The sequence below is a fragment of the Scyliorhinus canicula genome, chromosome 14, assembly GCF_902713615.1.
Source record: "Scyliorhinus canicula chromosome 14, sScyCan1.1, whole genome shotgun sequence".
Taxonomy (NCBI): domain Eukaryota; kingdom Metazoa; phylum Chordata; class Chondrichthyes; order Carcharhiniformes; family Scyliorhinidae; genus Scyliorhinus; species Scyliorhinus canicula.
This window is the reverse complement of record NC_052159.1, coordinates 3,420,842-3,447,369: the sequence shown is the minus strand read 5'-3', so window position 1 is coordinate 3,447,369 and position 26,528 is coordinate 3,420,842. Positions and strand designations below refer to the sequence as shown.

General features: G+C 48.0%; 1 protein-coding gene across 1 annotated transcript in view; it reads left to right on the top strand.

Annotated features, from left to right (window-relative positions):
• LOC119977661 (stromal interaction molecule 1-like) overlaps positions 1-26,528 on the top strand; it is a 102,198-nt gene that overhangs the window by 30,978 nt on the left and 44,692 nt on the right. Inside the window, exon 2 of the mRNA XM_038818826.1 lies at positions 26,192-26,322. Within this exon, the coding sequence (XP_038674754.1) occupies positions 26,192-26,322 (131 nt within the window). The remainder of the gene's footprint in view (positions 1-26,191; positions 26,323-26,528) is intronic.

Here is a 26,528-nt window from a genome sequence, read left to right as displayed (position 1 = left end):
GAAGATTAGAGGCAAGAAGACAGACAAGTCAGAAAGGCAAGAAGACAGACAAGTCAGAGAGACAAAGAGAACAAGACAGAAAGAGAGAGAGAGAGAGAGAGAATTAGAAAAGAGTTCTGTATTCCTATTTCATTTTCATACTTTGACTTCAGCCTCTGACTTTTAAAGTTGTGTTCAGGCTATTGTCTCAGAAGATAATTCCTGTGATTCTTTGAAGAAAATCAAATTGTCTACAAACTACCTTTTAAATCATTTTCAAGTTGTAACCAATGAACTTTGAATAAAACAATTCTTATTTGCACCTGACAAGTTTTTAACTTGAATTTCTACTGAGTTTCAGCAATGTCTCACCAACAACCGGCAACCGTAATTTAAACAAAACTGGAATCAGATCCTAAAAGTGATACTTCACAATTTTGGTAGTTTCATTTTAAAACTGGGAATTGATATTTCTGTCTTAAACAGTCTTCTTACCTATATTAAGTGTATTTAAAATACCTGACTTCTACAAAAATGCTTGGATGAGATGAGGTGTAAATCCGAGTGTTTGTATTCTCTCTCTCTCTGGCATCCACCCTGTCCACATTATGGTGATAGATAGTTTTTTGTAGAATAAAGGGATTAAGGGTTATGGTGTTCGGGCCGGAAAGTGGAGCTGAGTCCACAAAAGATCAGCCATGATCTCATTGAATGGCGGAGCAGGTTCGAGGGGCCAGATGGCCGACTCCTGCTCCTAGTTCTTATGATAGCTGCAGTTGACAGAAGCTACCTGAGTGGGCCTTCAGTACTGATCCTTCTCTGCTTCTGTCATCCTGCTATCCGCCCACTCTCGCATGTGATGAGGCACTAATTGGGTTCTCTCTCTCTCTCTCTCTCTCTCTCTCTCTCTCTCTCAAAACTGCCTGGTAAAGTCAAAACAAAAAATAATTTTTAACACTAGCCCACCTAATTGGTCAATTTAATCTGATCTCCCGCGTGCAGACTGATTGATCCAACCTCTGACAAAATAGACCTTAAATGGGAGGCTGATTGGCGGCAGCGTCTATTGGCCAAACCATTTTCCCCTGGCTGATCTGTATAGAATCAGTGTTAAAACACAGGAGGACTTTCAACCCATCGCCCCTGTGCTGGCTATTGGGGCAAGTTGGTCCCCCTCCCCCTCATTCCCCAAACTCCTGCAAATGTTTCCTTTGTTCAAACTGAATTCTCCTCATCAGGTTAAACTTGTGCTGTAAAGTTTGGCTAGATTGCATTAGAAATGAATGTATCCTTTAGGCAGCAGCGTCTTCCTACAAGCATTGCATTAACATCATGCCTACTGATCACTAATGACTTAGATGGAGGGACATTACTATATAACCCAGATACTCGGTCAGGGAAAACATTGGCGGGATTTCCCTGTATATTCTGAATCTGAATTTTGAAGATGATTGGAAATGATTGTTGAGATATCTCAGGGACGAAAGCCTTCACTGGTTTGGAATAAAGCAGGGTTTGGGAGAATCCGAGTGGATGAGATTTTATCCTCAACCCCATAACTATCTCTTTTTTAAATAAATATTTTTATTATCCTTTTTCACATTTTCATTATATTTACAACAACACGAGGCAGCATAAGTGGGTAGCACTGTGACTCCACAGCGCCAGGGTCCCAGGTTCGATTCCCGGCTTGGGTCACTGTCTGTGTGGAGTCTGCACGTTCTCCCCGTGTCTGCGTGGGTTTCCTCCGGGTGCTCCGGTTTCCTCCCACAGTCCAAAGATGTGCAGGTTAGGTGGATTGGCCATGATAAATTGCCCCTCAATGTCCAAAAGGGTTGGGAGGGGTTATTTGTGGGGATGGGTAGGAAGTGAGGGCTTAACTGTGTTGGTGCAGACTCGAAGGGCCGAATGGCCTCCTTCTGCACTGTATGTTCTATCTATCTGTGTAACAAATAATTAACAATAACAACAAATACAATGGTAATCCCCTCACCCACCCTCAAACAACTCCCAACATTGTGAATACAAAACACCAATGAAAAAGAATCATCATTAATTTATACATTCCAAACCCCCCCCACCATCCCCACCCCTAGTGTTCAATGTCATCCAATTCGTGAAAATGAATGATGAACAAGCCCCATGAGTTGTAGAACCCATCCTCCCCCTCAACTCGAACTTTACTTTCCCGAGCGTTAAGAACTCCAGCAGGCCCCCCCACCACACCCGGGCACAGGGCGGAGAAGCTGACCACCACCCCACCCCAACAGGACCCGTCTTCGGACGATCAATAAGGCAAAGGCGAAGAACCCCCTCAACAATCTTGAACACGATCTGCAGTTAATTAAGTTTCTCCAAAGCATAAATTTCAGGATTGTTGTTCGTTGTTAAACCATCAGAAAGACCGACTGAGAGATTGTCCACCTCTGATCGATCTCAAACCTACCTCTCGGGGCCGTTTGTTCAGGTACAGGGGGAAGATACCCACTGGTATAGGGTTTGGCTGGGTGGTGGTCTTGTTACTGGATGAATGATCCAGAGAATATTAAAATCTGGACAGACTTGGGAGTTGAATCGGGATGTGACTCTCGGGCTCGGCTAATTTGGAATTTCAGCCTCACTGGCTTCGACTGGTGCTGAAGCTGGGAGAGATGTCTCCGGAGACCCGTCCTGTAACAGCCTGATGCCGTCACTCTCTCAGAATTACACCTCAGCCAACATCCCAGATTTCTTTGCCCCTAGAATCACAATTACAGAATGGTTACAGCTCAGAAGGACCATTCAGTCCATCGTGTCTGAGCAATTCACCCAGTGCTGTTCACTCGCCTTCTCCCCAAAGCCCAACACATTCTTCCTTTTCCAATAACAATTTAATTCAATTTTGAATGCTTCAGTTGAACCTGCCTCCACCACACTCTCTGGACGCATTCCAGAACTCAACCAGTGTTCTTCCGAGCTGTTGGATAATGGAATCAACCACCAACACTCTACAAAACATCACCATCTGTCCTGGCTTGCCAGAAGGCCACACCCAGCAGTGGTGCTGGCACGGTGGTGTACAGTCAGGAGGGAATGGCCTTATATTCTGCATTGCAGGCGCCGGAATGTGGTGACTCATAAACAGCCCCTTGCATTCCAAGGGGCTGTTTAGCACAGGGCTAAATCGCTGGATTTGAAAGCAGACCAAGGCAGGCCAGCAGCACGGTTCGATTCCCATAACAGCCTCCCTGAACAGGCGCCGGAATGTGGTGACTTTTCACAGTAACTTCATTGAAGCCCGCTTGTGACAATAAGCGATTTTCATTTCATTTCATAGTACTTAGTGCTGAACACCATTCAGGGCAAAGTTGTTTTTCATTAATGCACCATCCACCAGCTTTAGTATCCACTCCTTTTGTTAGCTGAGCACAGATAAGGGTGAGTGTCACAAGTAGGCTGACATTAACACTGCAATGAAGTTACTGTGAAAATCCCCTAGTCGCCACATTCCGGCGCCTAGTTTGGGTACACATCAATCATCGCTTATTGTCACAAGTAGGCTTCAATAAAGTTACTGTGTGAAGCCTCTAGTCGCCACATTCCGCCGCCTGTTCGGGGAGGCCGGTACGGGAATTGAAACTGCGCTGCTGGCCTTGTTTTGCATTATAAGACAGCTGTTTAGCCCACTGTGCTAAACCAACCAACATGGTGGGTGAATACAGAATGTCCAATCCACCTAACAGCACGTCTTTCATGTCTTGTGGGTGGAAACCAGAGCACCCGGAGGAAACCCACGCAGACACGGGGAGAACGTGCAGACTCCGCACAGACAGTTGCCCAAGTCGGGAACCCGGGTCCCTGGCGTGTGGGGCAGCAGTGCTAGCCACTGTGCTACCGTGCTGCCCTATGGCCACTGTGTATGGTATCTATTAGACCCAGAGCAACATATTTTTTTATTTGTTCAGGGGATGTGGCATTTATTGCCTTTCATTAATTGCCCTTGAACTGAGTGGCTTGCTAGGCCATTTCAGAGGGCACCATATGTAGGCCAGACCAGGTAAAGGTGGCAGATTTCCTTCCCTAAAGAACATTAGTGAATCAGATGGGTTTTTAACGACAATGGTTTCATGGTCATCATTAGATTTTTAATTCCAGATTTTTATTCAAATTTCACCATCTGCCATGGTGGGATTCGAACCCGGGCCTCCAGAGCATTACCCTGGCTCTCTGGATTACTTGGTCAGTGATAATACCACTATGCCACCACCCCTGAACCTGCGACTTGCACTATCTAGAAGGATAAGGGCAGAACGTGCGTGCAAACATCAACACTGCCAAAATCCAGGCACCGCACAGCACTGTGGGAGCTGGAGGGCTCACTAACACCCTCCTGGGCAACTAGATCTGACCTTGCCAGTGACCGAATACATTTCAAACAATAGTTCTCCCTGGCCTCAGTTCGTTCTTATTGTGTGAAGAGCTGCCGATCTGTAATTCACATTGTTAACTCCAACAACTGTATCTGTCTTTATCTAGACGAGTTCATTACATCCTTGTGTTAAGAGAGTTGATGGCGTAGTGGTGCCACTAGTTACTTGACTAGTAATCCACAGATTACTGCTCTGGGAACGTGGGTTCAACTCCCACCACGGCAGCTGGTGGAATTTAAATTCAATAAATCTGGAATATAAAGCTATCTCAGTGATGGTGACCATGAAAATATCGATTGTTGTAAAAACCCATCTGGTTCACTAATGTCCTTGGAAAAGGAAATCTGCCGTCCTTACCCGGTCTGGCTTACATGTGACTCCAGACCCCATGCGATGTGGTTGACTCTTTACTGCCCCATGAAATGGCCGAGCGGGACAACTGCCCCTCACTGAAATGGCCGAGCGAGACAACTGCCCCTCACTGAAATGGCCGAGCGAGACAACTGCCCCTCACTGAAATGGCCGAGTGAGACAACTGCCCCTCACTGAAATGGCTGAGCGAGACAACTGCCCCTCACTGAAATGGCCGAGCGAGACAACTGCCCCTCACTGAAATGGCCGAGCGAGACAACTGCCCCTCACTGAAATGGCCGAGCGAGACAACTGCCCCTCACTGAAATGGCCGAGCGAGACAACTGCCCCTCACTGAAATGGCCGAGCGAGACAACTGCCTCTCACTGAAATGACCGAGCGGGACACTCATTTCGCGGGCAATTCGGGATGGGCAATAAATGTCGGCCCAACCAGCGACGCCCACGTCTCATTGAAGAATACATTTTTTAAAACCCCAAAGATGGCACTTGTGCAAGTTTAGGATTTTGACAGCTTAGTCATTCCATTGGAGACTTTACCAGAGTAAAACACAGGATTGCAGTGGTTATCGATACTTACTCTGGGGAAATCTCATAACGGTCTGAAAACTGCTCAAGGTATTGCACACTTCAGAAGATTGGGTGACGTTGATCTCCAGAAAGTATTGATTTGTACGGCAGCTGATACATCTGACGGCTGTTTGGTCTGGATTCCTGTAGACGGTTATCTTGAGGGGAAGTAGGGGCTGCAGGGTTCAGCTGAGTGCTTGGACCCTTTGGAAAAGTGAAGCAGCTGGTTTGAGCTTCATATTAACACACCATCTGCCAGTCAACTCATTTGTGCATACTTTGTGTTCAAAATGAATCAAGAGCCAAATTCATTTGATGTTCAAAATCTGCAAGCAGGGATGATTGAACATTTGGTTGTACTGTTTATTTAATCATTCCGTCCCTTCCCCAGACTTCACTAATTTGAAGCAAATATTTGAAGTTTCTGTGCATCAAGCGTTGTGACATCTCCAACTCCACAAGTTGGATGACCAATGCAGGCAGTGCCTGCCCCTTCTCTCTTTCCAGTTTAAAATGCCTGCAGATTCTCGCTCCATACGTGGTAAAGGATGTCAAATGTAGTCGGCAATGTGGCAATGCTTGTGCATGCCTTCAGAATGACGACAGTTCAGCACATTTCAGAGGAACTGACAGATTGAATGCTACAATGTTTTGTTTAAACGCAAATGAAAAGCCCCAAACTTGACTGGCATTTTGATTCTAATTGTATTTGGTCCCCATTCATCATCTGAAAGTTTGCTCATTCCTCTTCTGCGTGCTCCTGCCCCTTGACCAAGGAGGGCAGCTGTTGACATTCGTTTCCATCCTCACTCAAAACAGGTTGGCTGACTTTGCCAGCTGCTTTAACATCCTCTCCCTTCCCTCAGGTTGTTCCAGATCAGTAAGGGGCTGGTTTAGCACAGTGGGCTAAATAGCTGGCTTGTAATGCAGAACAAGGCAGCAGCACGGGTTCAATTCCCGTACCGGCCTCCCCGAACAGGCGCCGGAATGTGGCGACTAGGGGCTTTTCACTAACTTCATTGAAGCCTACTTGTGACAATAAGCGATTATTATGATTATTATTACCTCTGACAGTGTTCCCAGATTCCTACCACTGGTTTCTGGCCGCTGCCCACCGTACAGTTTGTCCTTGGTGTGATTCTAGCAGTGTTTACTCTGCACTGGCTAGTGGTGTGGCCGTCCATCCGATTTTCACCAATGTATGCCCAATGCCAGTCAGCAGAAAATGACCAGTGAACGCGAGAAGGGGCAAGATACTGCTCTGCGAAAGCAGCAACTTTATTTTGTTATAAGTGGTCTGTTTCTAAAATTGTCGCCTTTAATTAGTTTTGCAGCAAATTCCACAACAGATCGACCGGGTTATTTAAAGAATCGAGTCTTTGCTTGTTCTGAACTAAACTGGAATAGAGTTGCTTAATTTATCTCATTGTACTTAACTAACTCCTTGAGCCATTATTCCAGCAATATTAACCTCAACTGTTGGCCTGGAGGGCTGAAGGGCCTGTTCCTTTGCTATATTGTTCTTTGTTCTATTCAGGGTGGCATGGTGATTAACACTGCTCCTCACAGCTCCAGAGACCCGGATTCGATTCCTGTCTTGGGTGACTGTCTGCGGGAGTTTGCACGTTCTCCCCGTGTCTGTGTGGGTTTCCTTCCACAGTCCGAAGCTGTGCAGGTTAGGTGGATTGGCCATGATAAATTGTCCCTTAGTTAGGTTGGGCTATGGGGATAGGGTGGAGGTGTGGGCTCAAGTGTGGTACTCTTTCTAAGGGCCGGTGCAGACTCGATGGGCCAAATGGCCGCCTTCTGCACTGTAAGTTCTATGATAAACACTTTTCATCAATATAGTAACTGAAATGTAAAAGAAAATATATTTTGAGATGAAATAGCGGCCGTGAATATTCTGAATGTGTCTCTGCTGCTCTAATTTGCACCGACTGTTTGATTTCATAGGGATTCTGTTTGTCTTTGTTCCTTTTTAAAATAAATGTTTAAAAAAATTTGGAGTACCCAATTCATTTTTTCCCCAATTAAGGGAAATGCAGTGTGGCCAATCCACCTAGCCTACACAGCTTTGGGTTGTGGGGGTGAGACCCACACAGACACGGGGAGAATGTACAAACTCCACACACACTGACCCAGAGCCGGGATCAATCCCGGGCCCTTGGCTGCGCGAGGCAGCAATGCTAACCACTGTGCCGCCGTGCAAAGATCCTGGTGGACTTGATAGAGTGGATGCTGAAAAGATGTTTCCCCGTGATGGAGTGATTAAAGCTGGGGGACGAGGTTCAAAAATAAGTAGTCTCCCATTTAAGACTGAGAGGAGAATTTCTTTCTCTTTGAGGGTAATGGGGTCTGTGGAACTCTGCCTCTGAGGTGTAAAGGCAGGGTATTGAATATGTTTAAGGCAGAGGTAGATTGTTGACTGACACGGTGCCTGAGTTTGGGGTAAGTTGGAATGTGGAGATAAGGCCATAATCAGATCAGCTGTGATCATATTGAATGATGCACCAACCTCCAGGGCACAATAACTTACTCCTAAATCGAATTAAAACTCCCCAAAGCACTTCACAGGAGTGATTATCAAGCAACATTTGCAACCAGGCAAAGAAATATTAGGCAGATGACCAAAAGCTTGACCAGAGGTAGATTTTAGCGAGCATCTTAAAGCAGGACTGAGTGGTCAGGCACCGGAACTGTTTATGGAGACATTCTGAGCTTGGGACCCAGGCGGCTGAGGGTACATCTGCCAACAATGAAGCGATTAATATCGGAGAGGCCAGAAGTGGAAGAGCACCGAGATCTTGGAGGGTTGTCGGGCTGGGAGAGGTTACAGGGATAGGGAGGGACATGGATAGAAAATAGAAGCAGGAGGAGGCCATTCGGCCCTTCGAGCCTGCTCCGCCATTCGTTATGGACGTGGCTGATGGAGAGGAATTTGAAAGCAAAGGTGGGAGTTTTAAAATCAAGTTCCTGGACCGGGAGGCAATGTAGGTAAGTGAGCACAGGGTGTTGGAACTCTGTGGAGGGTGGATGGTGCATCACCAGCCAAGAGAGCATTGGAATAGTCAGGCCTAGAGGTGACAATGTTATTTAAAAAAAAACATTTTATTGAGGTATTTTTGGTATTGTAACAACAACAAAATAAACAATGTACATGAAACTATAAACATAGTACAAAAGCCGTCTCCCTCCCTTACAGATCCCACCTTTATTAACCCCCTACTCTAAGCTAAACTACCCCCCCCCCCCTTCTGCTGATGATTAATTTTCCGCAAAGAAGTCGACGAATAGTTGCCACCTCCGGGCGAACCCTAACAGTGACCCTCTCAGGGCGAACTTGATTTTCTCCAACCATAGAAAGCGAGCCATGCCCAATAGCCAGGTCTCCGACTTCGGGGGCTTTGAGTCCCTCCAAGCTAATAGTATCCGTCTCCGGGCTACCAGGGAAACGAAGGCCAGAACGTCTGCCTCTTTCTCCTCCTGGATTCCCGGGTCTTCTGACACCGCTGTCAAAATCCCCTCAGCTATGGACATGCCCAGAACATGTGGACATGGTTCGCTGGTCCTCTACCTGCCTCAAACACCACCCGCTTATTGATCAGGTTCGCAACCCCTCCAGTATTTGAATCCAGTCCCGAGTGAAAGACCTGACTGACCCAGCCTTTCCTCAAGCTAATCTGGTCAGTTACTCTAAGGTGCGTCTCCTGCAACATTACCACGTCCGCCTTCAGTCCCCTAAGATGCGCAAACACACATGCCGTCTTGACCGGCCCAGGTGAACATTACAGATGATCAGCCTAGTTGGGGGGCTCATTGCCCCCCCCCCCCATGCCGATCAGCCATCCCCTTTTTTGGGCCTGCCTCCAGCCCATGCTCCACGCCTCCACTGGCCCACCCCCAGGCATCCTCTGCCCACAACTACCTCTCTGTTCCATGGCCCAAGTCCCTCCCTCGTCAACAGAACATCCCCCCCCCCTCCCCCAGTAACAACACTCTGTAACCCAACCCCTTTGATAAACCGAACATATGCACACCCCCCACTGCACTTCCGTGAGCTAGCCCACCCAGCTAGCGAAAACCTTAACTCACTCAGCTCTGCCACTGGTCCCAAATCAATACAGAAGGCATTACAAACAGCTTCCACAAAACAAAAAACGAGAACCATTTTTTTAAAGAAGAGGAACAAAAAAGGAAAAAAACACATGAATGCTGCAGCAAAGTTCAAAAGTTCTCAGTCCACCACCAGTCCTTTCCTTTTCATAAAGTCCAGCGCGTCCTCAGGTGACTCAAAATTAAAGTGCTATTCCTCGTAGGTGACCCAGAGACGGGCCGGATGCAACAGTCTGAACTTCACCTTTTTCTTAAAAGGATTGACCTAATCTGGTTGAAGCCTGCTCTTCTCCTGGCCACCTCCACACTCAGGTCTTGGTAAACCCGCAGGATACTGTTGTCCCACTTACAGCTCCGTGTCTGCTTGGCCCACTGTAGAATGCGCTCCTTATCCAAGTACCTGTGGAATCTCACCACCATTGCCCTCGGGGGGGGGGGGGGGTCTCCCGTTTGCGGCTTCTTCGCAAGTGGTCTGGGAGCCCTGTCCATGTCCAAGGGCCGGGGGAATGCCCCATCCCCCACCAGCTTCTCAAACATATCTGCGTATGTTCCTTCGGACCCCTCCGGGAGCCCAACGATTCTCAAGTTCTGCCAGCGGGACCTATTCTCTCGGTCCTCCACCTTCTCCAGGAGGAGCTTCTTCTGCTGGTCTCTCAGCATCCCCACCTCCAACTCCACCGCAGTTTGATGTTCCTCCTACTCAGCCAGCGCCTTCTCCACCTTCTGGATCGCCCGATCCTGGGCGTCCAATCTAAGCTCCAGTCGCTTAATCGACTCTTTTATCGGGTCTGAGCAGTCCCGTTTCTGCTAAGCAAAGCCTTCCTGTGTAACTTCCATCAGCTGCTCTGTTGACCGCTGTGTCGACAAACCAGAGGTCCGGTCCTCCGCCAAGCTGTCTCCTGCTGCAGCTTCAGCCCAAGCCTTCTCTGTCTTTCTGTTTCTGCCTTTACGAGCACTTCTAGTCCTGAGTTCAGTACACAATTGCCTCTGTCTTCAGTTTTACAGTTTAAGTGTGGTAGAAAATCTGGGGCAAAGGTCCGACCCGAGCGGGAGCCACCAAATGTGCGACTTACTCCTTCATAGCCGTCACCGGACGAGGTGAGAAAGTTGGCAATAGGAATATACACCGGTCAGTCTGAGCTGCTCCCAGCATGAAATTCCCAACGAGAGGAAGAGAGCACAGTTTTCCCGGGATAGGCCTCTATAAACACCTGTTGAAGAGATTACTGGATATAAAAATAGCGATGGTTTACCCCGGGTCACGTACAGAGCATTCCCGGTTCTCGTAGTTAAAGGTCTGTTACAGTGAGATTTGGGGATGTTGTGTATGAAGTGTTTATTTCCATTTTCCTGCTGTGGTTATCAGTCACAATCTGCTCAGGAAAGTGAGGAGAGGAAGCAGCAGCATATTGCCTCTTTCCTCCGCCTTGTGAATAATGTGTTTTTAAACAGTCCCATTACCTATTGTGGCTCCAACTGAGTCAGGAGGATTTTCCATCATTATTCATTCTTGGGACGTGGGGATTGCTGGTAAGGCCAACATTATAATCTATTGCCAGTTTGTCCTGAGTAGTTTGATACAGTTTGAATGGCTTTGTAAGAGTGGTTAAGAACAAAGAACAAAGAAAATTACAGCACAGGAACAGGCCATTCGGCCCTCCCAGCCGACGCCGATCCTAAGGGATCCCTAAGAGTTTAACTACATGGGTTAATGTGAGACTGGAGTCTCGAGAGTAAATCAGACCAGGTTCCTTCCCTAAAGATCACAAGGTTGGGGTTTTAAAACTAGCTTTTTAGCTTTTTCTATTTCCAGTATTTTAAAACTAAATTCAAATTCTAAGAGTCCCATGGTGGGATTTGTGTTCTCTACATTCCTTGTCCAGTAATATAACCACACACCAATAAATTTGAATCAAAACAATCAGCCACTTGCAAGACTGGAGCAAAAGGTATGAAGTCAATGCACCAAAAAGGGGATGTTTATGGACTAGGCAAGATTATGACTGCTCTGCTCTGTCGCGCTGTCATACTGGGTTAAAGCAGTTTATTGAGTGCTTGCATTAAAGTCCTTATCTTCAGGAACCGGATAAAGATGTTTTACAACCGTTTAGGCAACTTTGCTTCTCCATTGCTGCTCTTCCCTCCCTGTGCCCCTGCTGCTCTGTTTATCTGGTTATAAATACAGTGGTCAATATGGTCGCCTTCCTTAATCCTAATTATGTTTGCTCAAGAGTCGCCAGGTATCTTTCGATACCGCCACAAGGTTCAAACCCGAATACTAATCAAAAATGCACCAGTTAGTTCGTTCAAAGTCGATACTATTTATTTACACACATCGTAATATCTACTCATGCACAAAATACCATAAGCTAAACTATCTCTAACACTAACGCCTATACTTAACTTCGGGTGCCCACCCAGTCAGAGGAACAATGGCCGTTGTTTGGATCTGAGGCTGTTGGGTACGAAGAGGTAACAGGATGTGGTGAATGTGATTCACACCGGATTATAATCTGTATATACATGTGTCTATATTGTAAGTGCAGTTGCACTACCTGACCACCAGGGGGAGTAGCTCTGGGAATGCTCGAGAATTGTACTGGGCTTCTCCCTTGGCTCCGCCCAGGACTCCTCCCCCTGGAGCTGCTGTATAAAGATCAGTGCCACATGGTCAGCCGGCCAGTTCACCGAAAGTTCAATGGCTAACAGGCTGGCTCTGTTGTGAGTATATTAAAACCGCTATTCTAATCCTACAAGCACGTGTCTGTAGAATTGTTGGTTCCAACACAGGAGAACAGCTAAGGTTGTCCATCTGATGGCGAGCATTGACCTTGAACTTACTGCTTCTGTTGCAGCTGGTGGACGGGTGTCTCCGCTTCGAGAGCCGAGTCCAAGAGAGCGATTCTCTATCGGGGGCTTCTTATACCCGAAGGGGCTTCGCGTGCTTTTGGGCGGACCTTGAACTTGGCCCTGATTAATTGGGCCGTATCTTAACCACTCGTATTGATCTTGACCAATAAAAGGGGTGGGTGCCCTGATGGCTGGGCGTGTCCTAGGTGGCCGTTGGCCTTGCTTTGTTTGTGTCTTTCTGGCGCCGGGATGTCTGAAACAGTATCGGTTACCTGAGTGTCATTCCTTTGTTCCCGGAGATGGGCCATCAATATGCTAATTGCCTTACAGTTTCAGTCTCGCCTGGGGGCTGAGGTTCCAATACACATACAGGCTCTGTGCCGGCTTGCTTTCCTAACATTGTCCATATTTCCCTACAGTCATTGCAACCATCCATTTTGTATTCTGGAAGTGGCCATCCCAGAAGGCTACACCCCCTCCTTGTGATCCTCAACGCGAAGCGTGAAGGATCAAATTACTGCATCTTCTTTGTTCTCCTAAGTCGGGCACCCATAGGCGAGGACAGGCCCTACACTACTCTGTCCTATGAATGGAAACTTTTACCTAAATTACTTTATGTACATACATCATTATAAAATTCTACGGGGCGCTATGACATTCAGGCATGCATTACAAAATAAAAAAATTGGAACCTCTTAACTATTCTTAACTGAACTATCCTTACTCAAACAATCAAAAGAATTTACAATATTTTAAACTGTGCAATAGCAGCAACACAGGTCTCTTTGGCTTGGCAGTCAAGCACAGAGTTTTACATTTCTTTTATTAGAACGAACAAACACACAAAAAAAGCGGATGCACTTTAATTTACTTAAAAGGGTTGGGGGATTTGTTGAAGTCCGAAGGTAGGGGATCTGAATGTGTATATTGGAGTGCGGGAGGCTTTCCTCCGCCATTTCCTCAGTCTTAGGGTCTGAACGACACTGCAGAGTATCGTGAGTACTAATAGTGATTCCACAACGTAGGATAGGGAATACCATGTTATGAACTTGTCACACCAGGTCGGTGGATTGGTTACTGTCTCCGGGTACAGTGTATGGGAGGGGTGGGAAACATTCACTGCCTGCGTGGTAGGAGTCAGGGGGGTAGCGTCCGCGCGCAACTGGAGGGATCCCGCTAAGATCCAACTGTAGAGCATGATAGTTGTCTTCATCTTTTCTTCTTTCTTCTTCTTGAGGCTTCTGTGGTTCCGGAGTTCTATGCGCACAAGCATAATTTCTGTTATTATCTTGTTTATGATCTCGTATGTCTGTCTTGTCTGTCCTTTTATTGCCAATTACCCGTTATAATTGGTCACCATCTGTGACGCTCTCATTTGTTTTTAAACCAAGTATTTGGGACAAGACATCCAAGAAAAATTGACATAGTGCGAGCCGTCTCGCAGCCTGTGCGATCTACCATCCCAGTGTTCGAGGATGTAAATAGCATTTAGAAGCAACCTAAGGGTCGCCATAAACAAACAGAAGAGTTTTGAACTAAAAGTGCCAAAATGGGGTGCGTATGGGCCGCGGCGGGTAAGAATGGGTGGAATCCCCGGGTAGGACGGTGAGCAGTGCCGTATGTGCTCTACCCGAGCGTAGCTGACCAGGGGGTCCTCGGGCAGGGCGGGGACCAGTGCCGTTACCCCACTGCCTGAGTGACCGGACAAGAATGGGAAAGAGTGTGGTCGTCGTGGTCGTTACAGTTATGCTATCCTCTGCCTTCGAAGCAGAAGAGCAGTTATGAATAGTTGTCTATGGACAAAATTGTTCCTTTAACTGCCAGTGGGCGTTAAAGGAGTGGTGGCATGGGGCCATGAAAACATTAAGCGAACAAACAACATTGAACATTGGCAGTAACAAACATTTAAAAAACAAACTAACGTAACAAAATTGTGCAGTTTCCATCAGAAAGGACACCGTAATTCTCCATCGGTTCCTTTTTACCATCATCTGGACACTTCATTGCTCCATACTGAACAGAGTCGCAAAGGGATTCGTTTGGTGGGAGTCAGATTCTACGTCATCATCTTCTCCCGGTTGCCATACGCTTGACTGGAGTAGTCGTGCCAAAGCTGCGTGGGGCGAATTGGGGTCCATCTCATTCCGGATGAGGCTGAACGAATTGTCTCGGTGCCAGTACTTAGCATCGAGGTTGGAGCTGCTAGGGGTTAATCAATAATCGTCGGGCGGTGGGTCTGGATCAGGAGCTTTAACATACGTTATCTCGAAGGGGTAGCTGGAATCATGGTCGGAGTCGCTGGGAGTGGGGCCTGGTGCAGGGGTGTAATCGTAGGGTGGTGTGCTGGGGCTGTCGCCATCGTTATCGGCTGGGGGAAGGGAAATGCGGAGTCGTGCCTCTGGGAGTGGAAGTCGTGTCTGAGGATGGGCTGGATAGGTTGGGGGAGGGTAGGAATACGTCATTTGTGGGCGGGGCGTGCTCATCTGCTGCGAGCGAGATGTTGTGCGAATCGTTGTTCTGCGAGCCATAAGCCTTAAGATGGTTTATGTGGAGCCACGCAGACTTGCCATTAGGATATGTGATCTTGTTTACAGAGGAGCTGACTTTATCAGAGATGGAGTACGGTCCGGCAAATTTGGGGGAGAGGAATGAACTGGGGTTGTGTAGGGCCAGCATGACTTGCTGCCCTACTACAGACTCTGTGGCGTGTACCGTCTTATCGAAGCAAGCTTTGCTTCTTGCGTGTTCCAAGCCTAACAGCTGCTGCAAGCTGGGCTGCCTTTACATTTTCTATCATCTGCTGAAGTGCTTTAACATGGGTGAGGGCGGTGACTGCGGGGCTGTCTTAAATCTAGTCCTAATAAATATTCTGTCCCTTTCATGGGGCGTCCGGTCATGAGGGTGTGGGGGGTGTGTCCTGTGGACGTGGATACCGTGTTCCGTATGAACATTAATGCAAAGGGGAGAACTGTATCCCAGGTGCTGTTGTGCTGTTGCACCATTTTTCTGAGGGTGGCTTTCAAAGTTCTGTTCCACTACGTTCTTTCTACTATGCCGCTTGATTGGGGGTGGTATGCGATATGAAACTTTTGTTTTATTCCGAAAATTGTAAGGACATTTTTCTTTACACGTCCTGTAAAATGGGAGCCTTGATTGGACTCTATACTGCGGGGAAGTCCCCATCTCGTAAAGATGTGCTGAGCGAGGATTTTAGCTGTCATTTTGGCCGTGTTTGTTCTGGATGGAAACGCTTCCACCCATTTTGTGAAGGTGTCGATGACCACCAACACATACTTGAAACCATTCTTGCAGGGGGATAGGGGCCCTATATAATCGATTTGCAAATTCATCCAGGGGCCATTAACGGGGCGGGTGTGACTAAGCTGACCTTTTCTTGCGTATCTGTCCGGATTGTTCTGGGCACAGATTAAGCAGTTCTCAATGTAATATGTCACATCAGTTTTTAAATCAGGCCACCAGCAGAGAGGTCTGAGGTGGGCTAGGATGGGTACAATGCCCCGGTGTCCATGGTTGTCATGGAACTGACAAATAATCTGATTCCTTTCCTGGCTGGGGACTACATAAATGCCATCTTTTAAAATCACACCGTCATGTGTGGTTAACGAGTGTTTAAACTTATCATAAGGGGCTGGGAAGTTGCCTGTTGAAAATGAAAACCGCTTATTGTCACGAGTAGGCTTCAATGAAGTTACTGTGAAAAGCCCCTAGTCGCCACATTCCGGCGCCTGTTCGGGGAGGCTGTTACGGGAATCGAACCGTGCTGCTGGCCTGCCTTGGTCTGCTTTCAAAGCCAGCGATTTAGCCCAGTGTGCTAAACAGCCCTGAGCTTCCCTGAGCTTCTCATCTTCCTTTTGGGCCTTCGCTAGATCTTTGAATGTTGGTCTGTGAGACCTGAACCCCGTGTACTGGGCACTCTCCGGGGGGGGGGTGGTTTCCCAAAAGTGACCGTATCTGGAACCTGCCTTTGCTATGGCGTCTGCCTTAACGTTACCGGGGGGGGGGGGGGGTTCCAAAAGTGACCGTATCTGGAACCTGCCTTTGCTAGGGCGTCTGCCTTAACGTTACCGGAGTGGGGGGGAGAAGAACGATGATGGCTGAGAACTTTGATAATGCCATATTTCCTATCTTTGGGTGTTTTCAGAATATGCCTGAGTAATGGGGCTGAGGGTAGGGGTTTTCCGTCTGCGGAAAAGCGACCTCTCGATTCCCACAGGGGTAGGAATTCGGTTAAACTGTTACAGACATAAACTGTCTGAATATATGTCGGCTGGGGTCGGAAACGAGTTGGGGTGTTCTACAATGTACGCCATGGCTGCCAGTTCTGCTGCCTGCGAGCCTAAGTGTCCTGGCAATTTTAACGAAATCTCTTCTAGGGCGCGTCCCTGCGCTTCCTCGACATAAATACCGCAACCGGTAATCCTTTTGCCATTTAAAACTGTGGAGGAGCCAATCCACATAGATTCTAAGGGGTGCGCATGTGTCTGTGGGCTGGGTCCCTGGGGTGAAGTACCTGATTTCGGGGGAGCTGACTTAGGTATAAAGGGTCCTGTGTTGTGTTTAATGGAGATGATTTCAGATTCGTGTGGGGTGCCTGCATACTGTAGATTATTAGCGAGGAAAGTGTGGGTCTTTATCCTCTTAACTGTTATTCCCGTCCCTGTAAGAGAAGGGTCCAACGGGCTGCGCGGATTTGGCTGACTGTGCCATCCTTATGTCTACCATCAAGTAGGAGTTGTGTTGGGGTGTGTTCAGTTAGAATGGTGATGGGGTTGAGTCCTGTAATGTATGTGAAGTATTGTACTGCCCAAAAAGCTGCGAGCAGGTACCTTCGTCTACTGGATGAGACTGGATTAGACTGGATCTAATACACATGAGGCGTATGCCACGGGACCTAAACGATCATGTCGTTCTTGGAGGAAAAATGAAATGAAATGAAAATCGCTTATTGTCACGAGTAGGCTTCAATGAAGTTACTGTGAAAAGCCCCTAGTCGCCACATTCCGGCGCCTGTCCGGGGAGGCTGATACGGGAATCGAACCGTGCTGCTGGCCTGCTTTAAAAGCCAGCGATTTAGCCCAATGAGCTAAATCAGCCCCTGGAGCACGGCCGAAAGGGTTCGGTCGGTGCTTGCAACTTCAATTGAGTATGGGGAGAGTGGATCTGGAACTTGTAACGTGGGGGCTGCGCTGAGGGCTCTTTTTAATGCATCCACGGCATCCGTGTGCTGTGGAAGCCATTCCCAAGGTGCTTGTTTCTTGAGAAGGTTGGATAGGGCCGCTGCCTTTGTGGCGAAACTGTCGATGTGGTTTCAACCAGTCCTAGAAATGACCGGAGGGTTGTAACTTTATGGGGCAGGGGTAATTTGACGATTGAGGCAATTCTTTTCTGCTTGATCTCGCGTTTGCCTTGTGTGATTACTGTTCCTAAGTAAATCACCTTTTCCTGTAAAATCTGGGCCTTCTTGGGGTTCACTTTCAATCCAATTTGTGAAGGAATCCTAATAGTTCTTCGAGAAGCAAAATGTGCTTTTTCTTAGTGTCTGTCTGCAGAAGCAAGTCATCTACATATTGGACCAGACAATCGGGTTGGGAAAATTTTGCTAAACCATTTGCCACTTGTCGGTGGAAAATGGAGGGGGAGTTGTGGAAGCCGTGTGGAAGGCACATCCACGTATATTTCTGTCCCTGGAATGTGAAAGCAAATTTATATTGGCACGCTTTATTCAATGGAATGGACCAAAAGCCGTTGCTAATATCCAAAACCAAAAATAAATTTGACTGTAGTCCCTGTTTGAGCATGGTGTCGGGACTTGTGGCTACGGTGGGGGCTGCTAGTGGGGTTACTTTGTTCAGTTCCCGGTAATCAATGGTCAGTCACCATGATCCATCTGGTTTCCTGACAGGCCAAATTGGTGCATTATTCGTGAGGCTACTGATCGGAGTACGCCTTGATCAAGCAGACTCTGTATAACTTTTGAGATTTCTCCCTCTGCTTCTTGGGGAAAACCGTACATGGGGTCGGGACCTGTAATATTCACCAAGCCAGCGATCTTGCCACAGTCGTGTTTATGCTGCTTTGTGTCGCTGCAGGACTTCCCTAACTTGTTTGTCCTGACTAATGGCTCGAGGGTCGAACCAGAAGCCTCCTACTGCGCTAATCCTATTTTCATTCTCTCCAGCTGTGAGCGTGGCAGGGGCTCGTGCTGCCTTTGCCATTTTCCACACACATCTATTTACGGGGTCGAATGATAGATTGTGGGAGCTCATAAAATCAGTTCCTAAAATGTGTTCGGCTGTCTGCGATAGGTCGACCAGAACTACGGGGTGTTTAGTTTTAATGTTCCCTATCTGAATGGCTACAGGGGCTGTGATGTGTCACTTCTGTAAGTGCCCTGTAAAACCGCTGAGAGCAATGGTGTCCGTGGTGGGCCATGTGTCTCGCTGAAACATTGTGGAGGAATTTATCGTGGTACGGGACCCTCCTGTGTCCCAAAGAAATTCCACGGGGTGTCCCCGGATTGTGCCTGCCACTACCGGTCTACCGGACTTGTCCCAAAGGGTGTCGCAGACCCAAGTTGGGGAGCCCGAACACCGTCAATCGGTGCCGTTCATATCTGGGGTATCAGAACGGGCGCTAACATTGTGAATTGGCTTTGCCCTATTCCTATTTAGGGTGTCTGTCTGCTGGTTTCTCTGCTGCTTCTGGAGCATTGCACTCTCATGCAAAGTCTCCTAATTGGCCGCAATTATAACACTCCTGGGATTTGGTCTGCTGTGGGCCGTTCCTGCCCTCATTGACCCATGCGGGATTCTGGTGCGTCCTAACTGGATACATGTCTGCCTGCTCTTCCTCTGCTCTGATTTTCCCTGCATGGACTGTTCCCAAGTGCGGGACAATCTTTTCAAAACCCATTTCCCGTTGTGGGCCTCGTCTGAGGGGGGGTAATTTGCGCAAGCTCTCTGTCCTGCCTCTGTCGCATGAGAGACTAGGATGCGGGTCCTATTTGGCCATATTATCTGTGGACAAATGGGCGCAGGCTAACTCTCCGAACACCGCAGTAAAATGTATCCACAAGCGTCCAGCAAATGCTGTGGGGTGCTCTGTCTTCTTTTGCCTACACTTGTTTAGGCCTTCTACAGGGTCTCCTTTGTTATAGCCGATCATGTCTAGGATCGCTGTGTGCATTTCTTGGAGTGTGCCTCCTCCTACATTCTGTGGGTCGGGAAGGGCTGCCATGACTGAAGGGTCGAGGCTTAAAACTGTGAGCTTCACTTGCTCCTTCTCATCCAGGCCGTACATGGTCGCCGCTGTTTTACTCTTGCAAAGAACTGGTGGGGGTCCGATGTGGGTAGGAACGGTGTAATCTTCTCACATGCACCCCTTAATTGAGTGACGGTTAATGGGGTCTCCGTCTGTTGTGGCCCTGCGCTGTGTGGTTACAGGGTTCATAGGGGTGTATTCTGCCTGTGCAGTCGGAGGTTGGGGTGCTTTTCGTTTCTGGGATTTTTCCTGTGTACATGTGCCATGTACATATCTATGGGCAGTCTTATTTAACTCCTGCCAGTCGGGGCTATTTTCTTGGTCTAACTGGGGTCCAAACGTGCTCTGGAACCCATTCTGAACAGAAAGCATAGTTTGCAATTCTGCAATTTGCTTCCGGCAGTTTGCGTGATCTACCGAGCTCTGCCTTTGTTCCGTTCTGGAAGTGTGGAGTGTTCGTAGGGCTGCTTTTAAGTCGTTACACTGTTTCTGCAACTGCTCAACCTGTTGTTCGGTTTCCTGTCTTACCAACACCGTGTGTTGCGTGTCTTGGTAGGCCTTATTATATTGGGCCTGAAAACTGCTCAAATGGGCGAGACAAGATTGGTGTGCCCGCTTGGCATCAGCCACCTCTTTGTCCCTCGCCGCTAACTGCTCTCTCAGTTCCCTGTTCTCTCTCATATTCGCTCACATCTCCTTCACTACTCTTGTCTCTCTCCTCAATCTCTCTACGGAGCATCCTCACGACCTCCTCTGTGCCTTGTAATTGTGCCAAGCAGGACCCGATTGCCATCGGCTTGCGAGCTTTCCCTAAGCTGCTCTTGTGAATCTCTGACAGGTTCTCCCACCAAGTATGCCCTATACTTCCGGGACCTGTTTCATCATTCGTGCAGAATTCTCTCCAAAGGAGCCAACCTTTCCCGTTGAGGTACTTTCTGATTTCCTCTTCCCATACGGGACACTGTCCTACTCTACTGGTCGCTGTGACCTTGAATTCCTGGGAGTTCATAAGGCGTTCCATTGCCTTCATTGCCATTTTTCTCTCTATCTCAGGGGTCTACTGAATTTGGAACTGGGGGTGATAAAGTGGTGATGTAAACACGGGTACGGCGTACGCTAATTTCCGGCCTACAAAACTCCCGAAAGGTAAACTCTCTCAGGTTTACCGTATATCCCTGTTAGTACGCTTGCAAAAAACACACTTCCGAATTTTGATGGTTTGATCAGTATTGGTCTTACGTTTGTGGTTATTCTTTTCCCAATTGGATTCTAATTCAAATTTGGGTTCTCTCGGAGTGACTAGGCCACTTCTAGGTCGAGTCCCATCAGAGTCGCCAGTAAATGTTGCTCTGTTTATCTGGTTATAAATACAGCGGCCAATATGGTCGCCTTCCTTAATCCTAATTATGTTTGCTCTAGAGTCGCCAGGTATCTTTCGATACCGCCACAAGGTTCAAACCCGAATACTGATCAAAGAACCAATGCACCAATTAGTTAGTTCAAAGTCAATACTATTTATTTACACACACAGTAATATCTACTCATGCACAAAATACCACAAACTAAACTATCTCTAACGCTAAAGCCTATACTTAGCTTCGGGTGCCCACCCAGTCAGAGGAACAATGGCCGTTCAGATCAAAGGCTGTTGGGTGCGAAGAGGTAACAGGAGAACAGCTAAGGTCGTCCGTCTGATGGCGCGCGTTGACCTTGAACTTACTGCTTCTGGTGCAGCTGGTGGACGGGTCTTTTCGCTTCGAGAGCCAAGTCCAAGAGCGATTCTCTATCGGGGGCTTCTTATACCCGAAGGGGCTTCGCGTGCTTTTGGGCGGGCCTTGAACTTGGCCCTGATTAATTGGGCCGTATCCTGATCACTCGTATTGATCTTGACCAATAAAAGGACTGGGTGCCCTGATGGCTGGGCGTGTCCTAGGTGGCCGTTGGCCTTGCTTTGTTTGTGTCTTTCTGGCGCCGGGATGTCTGTAACAGTATCGGTTACCTGAGTGTCATTCCTTTGTTCCCGGAGATGGGCCATCAATATGCTAATTGCCTTACAGTTTCAGTCTCGTCTGGGGGCTGAGGTTCCAATACACATACAGGCTCTGTGCCTGCTTGCTTTCCTAATATTGTCCATATTTCCCTACAGGCATTGCAATCATCCATTTTGTATTCTGGAAGTGGCCATCCCAGGTGGCTACACCCCCACCTAAAAAGCTGATCGATCTTTTCTCCATTTCCCCACTCCAATCTAAAAAGCTGCTCATCAAAGAAGGGACTTTGAGCTAGTTCTGTAGATATGCACTTGTCCAGTTGATTTATAAATGTAACAGAGCACCATCTTGAGATGGTTGTTCAACACACTTTCCAATTCCACCAGTGCTGTGTGCAGCTGTGTTGTGTGCTCAATTCAGAGGTACTAGAGGAATTACTTGGAACTTGTGGAACCAGGAGACTCCCAGAAAAGAGATGGCAAATGCCTTGAGATGAACTGAAGGAGTGACATGAAACCAAATCTAGTAAAACAATTTGCAGGAAACTGTGCATATCTGTCACTTTGTTGGGTATGACATGTACAGTGCAATGCAGTGTGCAGTGCACTATGCGGTGTACAGTCTGTGATGTGATGCGCTATGCGGTGTACAGTGCAATGCACTATACGGTATACAATGCGGTGTACAGTCTGTGATGTGCTCCGCAATGCGTTGCGTGGTGTACAGTGCGATGGGATGTACGGTGCAATGCAATGAGGTATGTTGTGCGATGCGCGATACCATGCGTTGAGGTGTACATTGCGATGCAGTGTACGGTGCAATGCGGTACGCTGTGCGATGCGCGGTGTACTATGCTTTGCGCGGTGTACAATGTGTGATGCTCTGTGCAGGGCGCTGTATGTAACGTTGTGTGATGCGTTGTGCGATGTGCTGTGCGATGTACAGCATAATGTGGGTGTGTAAGGGGCTGGTTTAGCACACTGGGCTAAATCGCTGGCTTTTAAAGCAGACCAAGGCAGGCCAGCAGCACGGTTCGATTCCCGTGCCAGCCTCCCCGAACAGGCGCCGGAATGTGGCGACTAGGGGCTTTTCACAGTAACTTCATTGAAGCCTACTCGTGACAATAAGCGATTTTCACTTCATTTAATTTTCATTTGCGATTCGCTGTGAGGTGTGTAATGTGCTGTGCACAATGTGCGATGCACTGCGCGGTGTTCAATGTGCAATGTGGTGCGTGCAATGTACAATGTGCGGTGCGCTGTGCGGTGTAGTGTGTGTTGCGATGCAATGTACAATGTGTGGTGGGCTGTGTGGTGCACAATGTGTGATGTGCGGTGCAGTATGTGGTGCGATGCAGTATGCAGTGTACAATGTGTGCGGTGTGGTGTACAATGTGTGGTGTGCGATGCAGTATGCAGTGTACAATGTGTGCGGTGTACAATGTGTGGTGTGCGGTGCGGTGTGGTGTACAATGTGTGGTGTGCGGTGTGGTGTACAATGTGTGGTGTGCTGTTTGATGCAGTGTGTGGTGCGATGCAGTGTGCAGTGTACAATGTGTGATGTGCGGTGCAGTATGTGGTACACTGTGCTGTGCGATGCAGTGTACAATGTGTGATGTGCGGTGCAGTATGTGGTACACTGCTGTGCGATGCAGTGTACAATGTGTGATGTGCGGTGCAGTATGTGGTACACTGTGCTGTGCGGTGCAGTGTACAATGTGTGATGTGCGGTGCAGTATGTGGTACACTGTGCTGTGCGGTGCAGTGTACAATGTGTGATGTGCGGTGCAGTATGTGGTACACTGTGCTGTGCAGTGCAGTGTACAATGTGTGGTGTGCGGTGCAGTATGTGGTACATTGTGCTGTGCGGTGCAGTATACAATGTGTGATGTGCGGTGCAGTATGTGGTACACTGTGCTGTGCAGTGCAGTGTACAATGTGTGGTGTGCGGTGCAGTATGTGGTACATTGTGCTGTGCGGTGCAGTGTACAATGTGTGATGTGCGGTGCAGTATGTGGTACACTGTGCTGTGCGGTGCAGTGTACAATGTGTGATGTGCGGTGCAGTATGTGGTACACTGTGCTGTGCGGTGCAGTGTACAATGTGTGATGTGCGGTGCAGTATGTGGTACACTGTGCTGTGCAGTGCAGTGTACAATGTGTGGTGTGCGGTGCAGTATGTGGTACATTGTGCTGTGCGGTGCAGTATACAATGTGTGATGTGCGGTGCAGTATGTGGTACACTGTGCTGTGCAGTGCAGTGTACAATGTGTGGTGTGCGGTGCAGTATGTGGTACATTGTGCTGTGCGGTGCAGTATACAATGTGTGATGTGCGGTGCAGTATGTGGTACACTGTGCTGTGCGGTGCAGTGTACAATGTGTGATGTGCGGTGCAGTATGTGGTACACTGTGCTGTGCGGTGCAGTGTACAATGTGTGGTGTGCGGTGCAGTATGTGGTACATTGTGCTGTGCGGTGCAGTGTACAATGTGTGGTGTGCGGTGTGGTGTACAATGTGTGGTGTGGTGTGCTGTGCGGTGCAGTGTACAATGTGTGATGTGCGGTGCAGTATGTGGTACACTGTGCTGTGCGGTGCAGTGTACAAAGTGTGATGTGCTGTGTGAAGCAGTGTGTGGTGCGATGTGCGGTGCAGTATGTGGTACACTGTGCTGTGCGGTGCAGTGTACAATGTGTGATGTGCTGTGTGAAGCAGTGTGTGGTGCGATGTGCGGTGCAGTGTGTGGTACACTGTGTGGTGTGCGGTGCAGTGTACAATGTGTGATGTGCTGTGCTGTGGGCCAAACTGTGGTTGTCTCCAAGCAGCACGGTTATACCCTTGTTTTCACACGTTTATTCTCAGAATATGGGCATCAGCGGCCAGACTAATTTATTACCAACCCCGAGATCCCTGGACACCTTTTTTGAATTACCCAGGAGCTTGTAACCTACAGTTCCCCATTACATTCGCCATGACCATGCCTCAGCCAAGTAAAGCTGACTTGCCAACCAGTTAACGCCTGTTTTTCGTGTAGTATAAATTGTTTTGAATTGTTTCAAATTTGGCATTTGTGCTGGTGAATAAAAGATGAAAAACTTTGACAACATGTCTCTCAGCAATATTCAAGTAAGGGCGGCACAGTGGTTGCCTGACAGCACCAGGGACCCGGGTTCTGTGCTGAATCTGCACGTTCTCCCTGTCTCTGCGTAGGTTTCCTCCGGTTTCCTCCCACAGTCCAAGGATGTGAAGGTCAGGTGGATTGGCCATGCCAAATTGCCCGTTGGTGTCCAAAAGGTTAGGTGTTGTTATGGGGGAGGCATGGGCTTAGGTAGGGTACTCTTTCCAACAGCCGGTGAAGACTCAATGGGCCGAATGACCTCCTTTTGCACTGTAGGGAGTCTATGATTCTAAGATTGTGGTTATGGGCCTTCCCTTTAAAGGTTGCAGTCATGAATGGTGCTCGCACTATGGTGGAGCAAGTCACAGGTTCAGCTGTTGGTAAAAGGATGCTGCCATCAAGCTGGCCCGAATGCCAATTTTTCAAAATAAAGATGGAAGATTGTGGAAATGCTCAGCAGGTCTATGAAGAGAGAAACATAGTGAATGTTTCAGACCTGTGATCTTTCATTCGAATAAGTTCTGAAACTTTAACTCTGTGTTTCCCTCTCCACAGATGCCGCTTGACCTGAGTATTCTCAGCATTTTCGGTTTTCATTTCAGACTTCCGGCATCGGCAATATTTTGCTTCTGAGAATAAAGACCGAGCCGAAAAGCCTCAGCATAGAAATATTCACCACTGGTGGAGGCAGCAGTGTTACTGAAGCTAAATTCAGATTTCAGCAGTAGTGTTTTACAATGTTGACAGGTGTTCACGTCTATGTACGGGGCAGCACTGACTGAACCGCTTGATAAAGCCACTGGGACTCCAGGATGTTTCCAACTCTGCCTGCTTCGCACTTGACTGAAGTCTTGGTGACAGGACTGTGCAGACAGACCTTCATTAAAAGGCTATGCTTTGCAGCCACAGAGCATTTGGTTGCTGGCCCAGCTCTCTCGTTCTGTGCTACAACACGGCCTGCGGTGGAGTGAGTATCTGGTTCTAATACATCAAACGCTTCGCTGCCAGGGATTAAGATGTATAATGTCACCCTGCCCTTTACATTCTTATTTCAGAAGTGTTTGCTGCAGGAGAGGAAAGAATTATTCCAGATACTTTCTCAAAGCATGATGTGGAGATGCTGGCGTCGGACTGGGGCGAGCACAGTAAGAAGTCTGACAACACCAGGTTAAAGTCCAACAGGTTTGTTTCAAACACTAGCTTTCGGAGCACTGCTCCGAAAGCTCGTGTTTGAAACAAACCTGTTGGACTTTAACCTGGTGTTGTCAGACTTCTTACTGTTTTTCAAAGCAGGCAAGGCTGACATTTGTCAAGGGCTCGGGTATTGATTTTGAGGGCATCTTAATGGATTTGGGGGCAATACAGGCACGATGGCCTCTCTGTAACTCACTGTTGTGTATGCGTACCCCAGCAATGGGTTTTGATATTGATGGGTTTTGTTGCATATATTTTCTTCAGAGAGCAGTGCTGGGGTTGAGATTGGTTCCCAATCTAATTTTGTTCTTCCCTTCAGATCTCTGCAGGATTGATGAAAACTCGTGCCACATCGAGGAGGAGGTGCTCCGCTTCGAAGCCATCATGAGTATTCACAAACAGATGGACGACGATGCCAATGGAAATGTCGATGTGGAGGAGAGTGATGAGGTCAGTGAGAGTATAATTGCAACTGTCGACACACAAGTACTAGCAATTCGAATTCATCCACAATCGCTTCACAGCTCCAAGGTCCCAGGTTCGATTCCAGCTTGGGTCACTGTCTGTGCGGAGTCTGTACATCCTCCCCGTGTGTGCGCGGGTTTCCTCCGGGTGTTCCGGTTTCCTCCCACAGTCCAAAGATGTGCAGGGTAGGT